The sequence below is a fragment of the Pseudophryne corroboree genome, chromosome 1 (assembly GCF_028390025.1).
Source record: "Pseudophryne corroboree isolate aPseCor3 chromosome 1, aPseCor3.hap2, whole genome shotgun sequence".
Lineage (NCBI taxonomy): Eukaryota > Metazoa > Chordata > Amphibia > Anura > Myobatrachidae > Pseudophryne > Pseudophryne corroboree.
The window spans coordinates 590,073,701-590,087,049 of record NC_086444.1 but is presented as its reverse complement, the minus strand read 5'-3'; the positions used below and the strand labels follow the sequence as shown (position 1 = coordinate 590,087,049).

At 45.7% G+C, this 13,349-nt stretch overlaps 1 protein-coding gene across 5 annotated transcripts in view; it reads right to left on the bottom strand.

Moving 5' to 3' along the window:
- LOC134900336 (stimulated by retinoic acid gene 6 protein-like) overlaps positions 1-13,349 on the bottom strand; it is a 200,353-nt gene that overhangs the window by 93,295 nt on the left and 93,709 nt on the right. For all 5 annotated transcript variants that reach the window (XM_063914232.1, XM_063914234.1, XM_063914231.1 and 2 more), the window contains one exon: positions 1,235-1,354. In XM_063914232.1, coding sequence (XP_063770302.1) covers positions 1,235-1,354 — 120 coding nt within the window. The remainder of the gene's footprint in view (positions 1-1,234; positions 1,355-13,349) is intronic.

Genomic DNA, 13,349 nt, shown 5'->3' with positions numbered 1-13,349 from the left:
TGCATCAGCTATTATGACGTACAGTATTCGGAGAGCTTGATGTACTATACAGATGTGTCCACTTACATCTAGCCTCCTTGCGCAGTAAACAGCCACTCTAGTTCCGCCATGCTGTGGCGTAATTCGGTGCCACCGAGCATCTTTTTGTGCGTTTTTTTCCATTAAAATGCAACTTATTTGCAAAACGATGTGAATTGGATGCACAAGTAGCTGATCAGTGGCGTCACAACGGGGGTGCAGGGGTGCGGCCCACATCCGGGTATCACCCGCCAAGGGTTGACACCAAAGTGCTAACTCCTCTTCAGTGACAGGAGCAGGGTGCTACACTGTGACATTACGTCCAGCAGGAGCTGGCACTGCACTTCAACTGGTCCCTGGGGGCAGCCCTCATCTCCAGGACCCCCGGAGTGATGAAACTGTGGTCAAGGCCGCGAGGCCACGTCCCTTTTCAATGGGCCACGCCCCCTTTTTGGCAATGTGTGGCTTCGCCGCACTGGGTGTAACTGCAATCAGTGACGCCTCTGCTGCCGATTAAAGTGATATGCAGCATGCCTATATTCTGTGTGTGACTGCGGCTGTATCTGCATATGAAATTATACGCTACAGGGTTTTCCTAGAAAACAGCATAACATAGCATTTTGTATGCAGTTACAACCACAGTCGCACACAGAATATAGGCATGCCGCATATCGTTTTAACAGCATAAGCTGCGTGTGCATCCTATTCGCATATTGATGCAAATTAGATGCATTTTTGGCAGAAAAAGACCTCCGACGTTGCACAGGACCTGTCAGCTTACTCACGCCAAGCAAGAGTGAGGCAAGATGTATGAGTACACATCTGTATGTTACATAAATTATGTCCAGAGAATAAGAATTAATGGAACTTCATGTAGTAGGACACAATAGGACACACATATATCAGATTGCAAAGTGTGTACGGCACAAACAGGAAAGACATGGAACCTCCCAGCAAATGAATTAGATACAACAATCTTTAATATTAAAATAGTATCTGCAATTAGCTGACACCTTTTTATATATGGAAACAATTTCCTAACCTGTCCAATGACATTATTCAGCAGACACCTCCTTTACTGTACTCTGAGAGCAGATGCATGATTATTGGACACTGCTTACTTTCCAGTTTGCAGACAGTATTTGCAATTTTATCATTCTTAATAATAATAATAATAATAATAATAATAATAATAATAATAACAATTTAATAATACCTGTTGTTTAGAGCTAGTGGTTTCTTCTTATCTTCCGGGGAAATTTTCTTCTGTAGGAAGAATCTGCTTGCCAACAGGTCTTGCAGGGCCATCAGCACAATAACAATTGCAATTGTAAGACTGAAATGAAAAGCAAAATGACAAAATGTAAATAATTTGATGCATGGAATTTCAATTGAATGGTGTCACAATACAACATTGTTTATTTCTCAGTTTCACCACCTCTTCCTCAGGGAGAACTATGAGATTTATGTACTAAGCCTTGGCAACGAGCAGGAGACCCCTTGGCAATGAGTAGGAGCCCCTGGCAATGAGCAGGAGACCCCTGACAATGAGCAGGAGACCCCTGGCAACAAGCAGGAGACCCCTGGCAGTGAGCATGAAACCCTTGGCAAGGAGCATGAGATTCCTGGCAAGGAGCATGACATGAAACCCTGGCAACGAGCATGGAACCCAGAACATGAAACCCCAGGCAACTAGCATAAAAGCCTTGGCAACAAGTATGAAGCCCCTGACAAGCAGGTAATTTAAAACTAATTAGAAGCCTCATTGTGGGGCATAACTTGTAAGGGGTATTATTGTGTGTGGCATAAAATGGTGTCTGGAGCATAACTGTGCATAGCATAATGTGTAATGGGCATTACGGTTTGTGGCATACTGTATAATGGGCACTGTGGTGTGTGACATAATGTATAACGGGCATTACAGTGTGTGGCATATTGTGTAAGGCATTATGGTGTGTGGCATAATGTGAAATAGTCATTACGGTGTAAGCAATATGGGGAATGGGCATTACGGTGTGGCATATTGTGTATTGGGCATCAGGGTGTGTGGCATAATGTGAAATGGGCATTATGGTGTATGGCATAACATGTAATGGGCATTAGGGTGTGTAGCATAATGTGAAATGGGCATTATGGTGTGGAATACTGTGTAATGGGCATTACGGTGTGTGTCATATTGTGTAATGGGCGTAATGCCCATTACACAATAAGGAGAAAAAATGGCAAATAATGTAAGGGCATAAATAAGGATTTTTTCCCCCTGTGGTGGCCAATGTCTGGGGGTGCAGGTTCCAAAACTGGGGTATAAGGTAGTCTTTTCCTGCAAGGTCATGCCCCTTGCTGCAAGACCACGCCCCTTTTTGGCACACACAAATTCTTTATTTTTTTCAAGGAAAATTATTCTTACAAAGGTGCCTCGCCCACTGTAGCTCCGACTGCATTAACAACAGCTCCGCCCACCACTGCCCACCCCCGGAAGTTCCTGAAAATAATTTTCTACAAAATAAGCATTGCCTATGGGTTTTAGTAGGCGTTTCTACAAAATAAGCATTGCCTATGGTTTTTAGTAGGCGTTACTTTTATTACAGAGCTAATAGTTACTATGGAAGGTTATGCATTACACCAAAGTGTCAGCAGGCTGTTTATTTTAGCAGTGAATTAAGTTTTCAATTATCACAACACAATATGCAATGTCCTGGGAACACAGGGAGACAGATTCCTGGAGTAGCAACAAATATAATATTAATAGTGTTCTACCCGTTCTTCGTACGGGAGGTTCTGATTTTCATAGTTGTACATGTAAATGAGTGTTAAAAATTTGGTAAATCTATAGAGATGTAAATTTGAGACGTCTTACAGTAAGTAAATATTAATCCATGGTTCTTGGTGTTATCCGAGGAGCATCCATAACAGATACGGTAAAAAGTGACAGGACCATTTTTGTAGTTTATTAAATTCTACACACTGGAGGTGCAATCCAAATTTTGATCTAATTGTCCGTTTGGGCATTTTCATTCACGCAACACAAGCCACACGTCAGTAATGACGTCATTATGTCATCCCCTTAGGGGAGGGTTATTAAAATTCTGATTATGTAGTTTTCCTATTTCCCACCTGAAGAATACCTATGTTAAATTTCAGCTTCATAACGTATTGGGAAGTAATAGAATTAGTGTTGAGTCAGTGAGTGAGTGAGGGCTTAAGGTAAAGATAAGGGATAGGGGAATAATACCGGAATGCTGGAGGATCAGAGAACTGACCCAGAAGTGACAGTTACATGACCGCTGGGACCCAAAAGCCGTGCTGGAGCTGCTGCAGCCATCAGGTGCATGTAAATTGGCGCTGGGCCACCAGGGACTATAAATTTACAGTCTAACATGCTGATATTTCATCTTTGTGCACAGAACAACTGTCAACATGGTCAATGTTGACATTATACCCTTGCAGCAGTAGTAATAGTCTCATGTACCCTCAGGCAAGATTAAGGCCCACATGGGTGTGGGGCAGAAAATTTTCAAGGTCCTATACTGAGAAGGGGAGGAGCTTTCATCAGTGCTTTGTGGGTGTGGCTAGTGCCATGTGGCCATGTACACCCTCTTCGCTATCAGCCCCATGAAAATGTAAAATCTAATTTGTGAAGAAAGTAGAGATACAAATGTAATAGTTAGAAATTATGACTGTGTGGCCAACTGGGCAGCTGGTCATTATCATGCTGCTATGATGATGGGCCTGTTTTTATGCGGAGGCCTGGAGCTGCGACTCAATCCGCTCCACTATCTTATATACCTTTGCAGCAGTGGTACCAGTCTCATACAACAGCAGGTGTAACAGACTGATACACTCATGCAACAATTGTCAAAGTATACTTACCTACTCTCTCGGAAGGTACGGGAGACTACAGATTTTTTTCCGGTAGTCCCCTGGACCCTTGGAAGAGGGCGAGTCTTCTTACATTCATTTTCTGGGGAAGTGGGCAGGATGGGGTCATAATATGGGGAAGTGCGGGTCCATATGGAGAGGGCTGGGCTAAAATGACCCAGTTTACGTAATTTTAGCTCTGTCCCTTCCCTGCAGACTTGCGATTACCAGCCTTATGCTGTGACAGGGACAGGTCCTAGTGACGTGAAAGCCAGGCCCTGCCCCCAGAGTGGTCAGCTGCATCTCCTCTCCAGGCTTTTCCTGAAGTCGGCAAGTATGTGTCAGTCTCTGAGACACTGCCAGCTGCTGCACTTCTCATGTTTGACCGACTCTCCAAGCCATGCTGCACATTGCAAATATTGTTGCGTTTCTCAGCCTATTTGCTGTGGCTGTTTTCTCAGAATTCTAAGGATGCCGATTGCGAGGAAGCAAGAATGACCCGTATATACGTAGACCAGGTGCACATCGGGAGGCAAACGGCATGGGAGGGCCATTTATGTATTGGGCGGCCAACCTCTTTATAAGTTCTATGGGCCTAATTCCGATCTGATCGCAGCAGCAAATTTAGGGAGACAGTACACACGTACAATGTGTCTGTCATTTTAATTGTTAAGCCACTGTGTTTAAATCATGTTTTCATTATGTTAAACTATTTAGTATATTAGATCTGTACGTTCTGAATTGTTGCTGACCTGCAGCCTTACACAAACTATGCTGGAGATAGCCTCATAATTATAGACAGTGCCTACTACATGTGTGGCCTCAGGGACGGGAGCCGCGACAGTACACTTATAACAACATATTGTCAGCATTGAGTGAATGTAAATAGTATTTCTCTAACGTCCTAAGTGGATGCTGGGGACTCCGTAAGGACCATGGGGAATAGCGGCTCCGCAGGAGACTGGGCACATCTAAAGAAAGCTTTAGGACTAACTGGTGTGCACTGGCTCCTCCCCCTATGACCCTCCTCCAAGCCTCAGTTAGATTTCTGTGCCCGACGAGAAGGGTGCACACTAGGGGCTCTCCTGAGCTTCTTAGTGAAAGTTTTAGTTTAGGTTTGTTATTTTCAGTGAGACCTGCTGGCAACAGGCTCACTGCATCGAGGGACTAAGGGGAGAAGAAGCGAACTCACCTGCGTGCAGAGTGGATTGGGCTTCTTGGCTACTGGACATTAGCTCCAGAGGGACGATCACAGGCCCAGCCTGGATGGGTCCCGGAGCCGCGCCGCCGGCCCCCTTACAGAGCCAGAAGAGCGAAGAGGTCCGGAAAAATCGGCGGCAGAAGACGTTCCTGTCTTCAATAAGGTAGCGCACAGCACTGCAGCTGTGCGCCATTGCTCTCAGCACACTTCATACTCCGGTCACTGAGGGTGCAGGGCGCTGGGGGGGGCGCCCTGAGACGCAATAAAACATGATAAAAATACCTTACATGGCAAAAAATACATCACATATAGCTCCTGGGCTATATGGATGCATTTAACCCCTGCCAGAATATACAGAAAAACGGGAGATAAGGCCGCCGAAAAGGGGGCGGAGCCTATCTCCTCAGCACACTGGCGCCATTTTCCCTCACAGCTCAGTTGGAGGGAAGCTCCCTGGCTCTTCCCTGCAGTCACTACACTACAGAAAGGGTTAAAAAAAGAGAGGGGGGCACTAATTAGGCGCAGTATTAAAACATACAGCAGCTATAAGGGGAAAAACACTTATATAAGGTTATCCCTGTATATATATATAGCGCTCTGGTGTGTGCTGGCATACTCTCCCTCTGTCTCCCCAAAGGGCTAGTGGGGTCCTGTCCTCTATCAGAGCATTCCCTGTGTGTGTGCTGTGTGTCGGTACGTTTGTGTCGACATGTATGAGGAGAAAAATGATGTGGAGACGGAGCAGAGTGTCTGTAACAGTGATGTCACCAACTAGGGGGTCGACACCTGAGTGGATGTACTGTTGAAAATTACGTGACAGTGTCAGCTCTGTATAAAAAAAACAGTGGTTGACATGAGACAGCCGGCTACTCAGCTTGTGCCTGTCCAGACGTCTCATAGGCCGTCAGGGGCTCTAAAGCGCCCGTTACCTCAGATGGCAGATACAGACGCCGACACGGATACTGACTCCTGTGTCGACGGTGAAGAGACAACCGTGATTTCCAGTAGGGCCACACGTTACATGATTGAGACAATGGAAAATGTTTTATACATTTCTGATAATACGAGTACCACCAAAAAGGGGTATTATGTTCGGTGAGGAAAAAACTACCTGTAGTTTTCCTGAATCTGAGAAATAAAATGAGGTGTGTGATGATGCGTGGGTTTCCCCCCGATAACAATTGATAATTTCTTAAAAAGTATTGGCTGTATACCCTTTCCCGCCAGAGGTTAGGGTGCGTTGGGAAACACCCCCTAGGGGGGATAAGGCGCTCACACGCTTGTAAGAACAAGGGCTCTACCCTCTCATGAGATGGCCGCCCTTAAGGATCCTGCTGATAGAAAGCAGGAGGGTATCCAAAAATGTATTCACTAGAGATGAGCGGGTTCGGTTTCTCTGAATCCGAACCCGCACGAACTTCATGTTTTTTTCACGGGTCCGAGCAGACTCGGATCCTCCCGCCTTGCTCGGTTAACCCGAGCGCGCCCGAACGTCATCATGACGCTGTCGGATTCTCGCGAGACTCGGATTCTATATAAGGAGCCGCGCGTCGCCGCCATTTTCACACGTGCATTGAGATTGATAGGGAGAGGACGTGGCTGGCGTCCTCTCCATTTAGATTAGGGTTGAGAGAGAGAGAGAGAGATTGACCTGAGGCTGTGATACTGTAGAAGAGAGTGCAGAGTTTAGTGACTGACGACCACAGTGACCACCAGACAGTGCAGTTGTTTGTTTTATTTAATATATCCGTTCTCTGCCTGAAAAAAACGATACACACAGTGACTCAGTCACATACCATATCTGTGTGCACTGCTCAGCCCAGTGTGCTGCATCAATGTATATATATATCTGACTGTGCTCAGCTCACACAGCTTATAATTGTGGGGGAGACTGGGGAGCACTGCAGTGCCAGTTATAGGTTATAGCAGGAGCCAGGAGTACATAATATTATATTAAAATTAAACAGTGCACACTTTTGCTGCAGGAGTGCCACTGCCAGTGTGACTAGTGACCAGTGACCTGACCACCAGTATATATAATATTAGTAGTATACTATCTCTTTATCAACCAGTCTATATTAGCAGCAGACACAGTACAGTGCGGTAGTTCACGGCTGTGGCTACCTCTGTGTCGGCACTCGGCAGCCCGTCCATAATTGTATATACCACCTAACCGTGGTTTTTTTTTCTTTCTTTATAGTCATACTAGTTACGAGTATACTATCTCTTTATCAACCAGTCTATATTAGCAGCAGACACAGTACAGTGCGGTAGTTCACGGCTGTGGCTACCTCTGTGTCGGCACTCGGCAGCCCGTCCATAATTGTATATACCACCTAACCGTGGTTTTTTTTTCTTACTTTATACATACATACTAGTTACGAGTATACTATCTCTTTATCAACCAGTCTATATTAGCAGCAGACACAGTACAGTGCGGTAGTTCACGGCTGTGGCTACCTCTGTGTCGGCACTCGGCAGCCCGTCCATAATTGTATATACCACCTAACCGTGGTTTTTTTTTCTTTCTTTATACATACATACTAGTTACGAGTATACTATCTCTTTATCAACCAGTCTATATTAGCAGCAGACACAGTACAGTGCGGTAGTTCACGGCTGTGGCTACCTCTGTGTCGGCACTCGGCAGCCCGTCCATAATTGTATATACCACCTAACCGTGGTTTTTCTTTCTTTCTTTATACATACATACTAGTTACGAGTATACTATCTCTTTATCAACCAGTCTATATATTAGCAGCAGACACAGTACAGTGCGGTAGTTCACGGCTGTGGCTACCTCTGTGTCGGCACTCGGCAGCCCGTCCATAATTGTATATACCACCTAACCGTGGTTTTTTTTTCTTTCTTTATACATACATACTAGTTACGAGTATACTATCTCTTTATCAACCAGTCTATATATTAGCAGCAGACACAGTACAGTGCGGTAGTTCACGGCTGTGGCTACCTCTGTGTCGGCACTCGGCAGCCCGTCCATAATTGTATATACCACCTAACCGTGGTTTTTTTTTCTTTCTTTATACATACATACTAGTTACGAGTATACTATCTCTTTATCAACCAGTCTATATTAGTAGCAGACACAGTACAGTGCGGTAGTTCACGGCTGTGGCTACCTCTGTGTCGGCACTCGGCAGCCCGTCCATAATTGTATATACCACCTAACCGTGGTTTTTTTTTCTTTCTTTATACATACATACTAGTTACGAGTATACTATCTCTTTATCAACCAGTCTATATATTAGCAGCAGACACAGTACAGTGCGGTAGTTCACGGCTGTGGCTACCTCTGTGTCGGCACTCGGCAGCCCGTCCATAATTGTATATACCACCTAACCGTGGTTTTTTTTTCTTTCTTTATAGTCATACTAGTTACGAGTATACTATCTCTTTATCAACCAGTCTATATTAGCAGCAGACACAGTACAGTGCGGTAGTTCACGGCTGTGGCTACCTCTGTGTCGGCACTCGGCAGCCCGTCCATAATTGTATATACCACCTAACCGTGGTTTTTTTTTCTTTCTTTATACATACATACTAGTTACGAGTATACTATCTCTTTATCAACCAGTCTATATTAGCAGCAGACACAGTACAGTGCGGTAGTTCACGGCTGTGGCTACCTCTGTGTCGGCACTCGGCAGCCCGTCCATAATTGTATATACCACCTAACCGTGGTTTTTTTTTCTTTCTTTATACATACATACTAGTTACGAGTATACTATCTCTTTATCAACCAGTCTATATATTAGCAGCAGACACAGTACAGTGCGGTAGTTCACGGCTGTGGCTACCTCTGTGTCGGCACTCGGCAGCCCGTCCATAATTGTATATACCACCTAACCGTGGTTTTTTTTTCTTTCTTTATACATACATACTAGTTACGAGTATACTATCTCTTTATCAACCAGTCTATATTAGCAGCAGACACAGTACAGTGCGGTAGTTCACGGCTGTGGCTACCTCTGTGTCGGCACTCGGCAGCCCGTCCATAATTGTATATACCACCTAACCGTGGTTTTTTTTTCTTTCTTTATACATACATACTAGTTACGAGTATACTATCTCTTTATCAACCAGTCTATATATTAGCAGCAGACACAGTACAGTGCGGTAGTTCACGGCTGTGGCTACCTCTGTGTCGGCACTCGGCAGCCCGTCCATAATTGTATATACCACCTAACCGTGGTTTTTTTTTCTTTCTTTATACATACATACTAGTTACGAGTATACTATCTCTTTATCAACCAGTCTATATTAGCAGCAGACACAGTACAGTGCGGTAGTTCACGGCTGTGGCTACCTCTGTGTCGGCACTCGGCAGCCCGTCCATAATTGTATATACCACCTAACCGTGGTTTTTTTTTCTTTCTTTATACATACATACTAGTTACGAGTATACTATCTCTTTATCAACCAGTCTATATATTAGCAGCAGACACAGTACAGTGCGGTAGTTCACGGCTGTGGCTACCTCTGTGTCGGCACTCGGCAGCCCGTCCATAATTGTATATACCACCTAACCGTGTTTTTTTTTTCTTTCTTTATACATACATACTAGTTACGAGTATACTATCTCTTTATCAACCAGTCTATATTAGCAGCAGACACAGTACAGTGCGGTAGTTCACGGCTGTGGCTACCTCTGTGTCGGCACTCGGCAGCCCGTCCATAATTGTATATACCACCTAACCGTGGTTTTTTTTTCTTTCTTTATACATACATACTAGTTACGAGTATACTATCTCTTTATCAACCAGTCTATATATTAGCAGCAGACACAGTACAGTGCGGTAGTTCACGGCTGTGGCTACCTCTGTGTCGGCACTCGGCAGCCCGTCCATAATTGTATATACCACCTAACCGTGTTTTTTTTTTCTTTCTTTATACATACATACTAGTTACGAGTATACTATCTCTTTATCAACCAGTCTATATTAGCAGCAGACACAGTACAGTGCGGTAGTTCACGGCTGTGGCTACCTCTGTGTCGGCACTCGGCAGCCCGTCCATAATTGTATATACCACCTAACCGTGGTTTTTTTTTCTTTCTTTATACATACATACTAGTTACGAGTATACTATCTCTTTATCAACCAGTCTATATTAGCAGCAGACACAGTACAGTACGGTAGTTCACGGCTGTGGCTACCTCTGTGTCTGCACTCGGCAGGCAGTCCATAATTGTATACTAGTATCCATCTCCATTGTTTACCTGAGGTGCCTTTTAGTTGTGCCTATTAAAATATGGAGAACAAAAATGTTGAGGTTCCAAAATTAGGGAAAGATCAAGATCCACTTCCACCTCGTGCTGAAGCTGCTGCCACTAGTCATGGCCGAGACGATGAAATGCCAGCAACGTCGTCTGCCAAGGCCGATGCCCAATGTCATAGTACAGAGCATGTCAAATCCAAAACACCAAATATCAGAAAAAAAAGGACTCCAAAACCTAAAATAAAATTGTCGGAGGAGAAGCGTAAACTTGCCAATATGCCATTTACGACACGGAGTGGCAAAGAACGGCTGAGGCCCTGGCCTATGTTCATGGCTAGTGGTTCAGCTTCACATGAGGATGGAAGCACTCAGCCTCTCGCTAGAAAAATGAAAAGACTCAAGCTGGCAAAAGCAGCACAGCAAAGAACTGTGCATTCTTCGAAATCCCAAATCCACAAGGAGAGTCCAATTGTGTCGGTTGCGATGCCTGACCTTCCCAACACTGGACGTGAAGAGCATGCGCCTTCCACCATTTGCACGCCCCCTGCAAGTGCTGGAAGGAGCACCCGCAGTCCAGTTCCTGATAGTCAGATTGAAGATGTCAGTGTTGAAGTACACCAGGATGAGGAGGATATGGGTGTTGCTGGCGCTGGGGAGGAAATTGACCAGGAGGATTCTGATGGTGAGGTGGTTTGTTTAAGTCAGGCACCCGGGGAGACACCTGTTGTCCGTGGGAGGAATATGGCCGTTGACATGCCAGGTGAAAATACCAAAAAAATCAGCTCTTCGGTGTGGAGGTATTTCACCAGAAATGCGGACAACAGGTGTCAAGCCGTGTGTTCCCTTTGTCAAGCTGTAATAAGTAGGGGTAAGGACGTTAACCACCTCGGAACATCCTCCCTTATACGTCACCTGCAGCGCATTCATAATAAGTCAGTGACAAGTTCAAAAACTTTGGGTGACAGCGGAAGCAGTCCACTGACCAGTAAATCCCTTCCTCTTGTAACCAAGCTCACGCAAACCACCCCACCAACTCCCTCAGTGTCAATTTCCTCCTTCCCCAGGAATGCCAATAGTCCTGCAGGCCATGTCACTGGCAATTCTGACGAGTCCTCTCCTGCCTGGGATTCCTCCGATGCATCCTTGCGTGTAACGCCTACTGCTGCTGGCGCTGCTGTTGTTGCCGCTGGGAGTCGATGGTCATCCCAGAGGGGAAGTCGTAAGCCCACTTGTACTACTTCCAGTAAGCAATTGACTGTTCAACAGTCCTTTGCGAGGAAGATGAAATATCACAGCAGTCATCCTACTGCAAAGCGGATAACTGAGGCCTTGACAACTATGTTGGTGTTAGACGTGCGTCCGGTATCCGCCGTTAGTTCACAGGGAACTAGACAATTTATTGAGGCAGTGTGCCCCCGTTACCAAATACCATCTAGGTTCCACTTCTCTAGGCAGGCGATACCGAGAATGTACACGGACGTCAGAAAAAGACTCACCAGTGTCCTAAAAAATGCAGTTGTACCCAATGTCCACTTAACCACGGACATGTGGACAAGTGGAGCAGGGCAGGGTCAGGACTATATGACTGTGACAGCCCACTGGGTAGATGTATGGACTCCCGCCGCAAGAACAGCAGCGGCGGCACCAGTAGCAGCATCTCGCAAACGCCAACTCTTTCCTAGGCAGGCTACGCTTTGTATCACCGCTTTCCAGAATACGCACACAGCTGAAAACCTCTTACGGCAACTGAGGAAGATCATCGCGGAATGGCTTACCCCAATTGGACTCTCCTGTGGATTTGTGGCATCGGACAACGCCAGCAATATTGTGTGTGCATTAAATATGGGCAAATTCCAGCACGTCCCATGTTTTGCACATACCTTGAATTTGGTGGTGCAGAATTTTTTAAAAAACGACAGGGGCGTGCAAGAGATGCTGTCGGTGGCCAGAAGAATTGCGGGACACTTTCGGCGTACAGGCACCACGTACAGAAGACTGGAGCACCACCAAAAACTACTGAACCTGCCCTGCCATCATCTGAAGCAAGAAGTGGTAACGAGGTGGAATTCAACCCTCTATATGCTTCAGAGGTTGGAGGAGCAGCAAAAGGCCATTCAAGCCTATACAATTGAGCACGATATAGTAGGTGGAATGCACCTGTCTCAAGCGCAGTGGAGAATGATTTCAACGTTGTGCAAGGTTCTGATGCCCTTTGAACTTGCCACACGTGAAGTCAGTTCAGACACTGCCAGCCTGAGTCAGGTCATTCCCCTCATCAGGCTTTTGCAGAAGAAGCTGGAGACATTGAAGGAGGAGCTAACACGGAGCGATTCCGCTAGGCATGTGGGACTTGTGGATGGAGCCCTTAATTCGCTTAACAAGGATTCACGGGTGGTCAATCTGTTGAAATCAGAGCACTACATTTTGGCCACCGTGCTCGATCCTAGATTTAAAGCCTACCTTGGATCTCTCTTTCCGGCAGACACAAGTCTGCTGGGGTTGAAAGACCTGCTGGTGACAAAATTGTCAAGTCAAGCGGAACGCGACCTGTCAACATCTCCTCCTTCACATTCTCCCGCAACTGGGGGTGCGAGGAAAAGGCTCAGAATTCCGAGCCCACCCGCTGGCGGTGATGCAGGGCAGTCTGGAGCGACTGCTGATGCTGACATCTGGTCCGGACTGAAGGACCTGACAACGATTACGGACATGTCGTCTACTGTCACTGCATATGATTCTCTCAACATTGATAGAATGGTGGAGGATTATATGAGTGACCGCATCCAAGTAGGCACGTCACACAGTCCGTACTTATACTGGCAGGAAAAAGAGGCAATTTGGAGGCCCTTGCACAAACTGGCTTTATTCTACCTAAGTTGCCCTCCCACAAGTGTGTACTCCGAAAGAGTGTTTAGTGCCGCCGCTCACCTTGTCAGCAATCGGCGTACGAGGTTACATCCAGAAAATGTGGAGAAGATGATGTTCATTAAAATGAATTATAATCAATTCCTCCGCGGAGACATTGACCAGCAGCAAT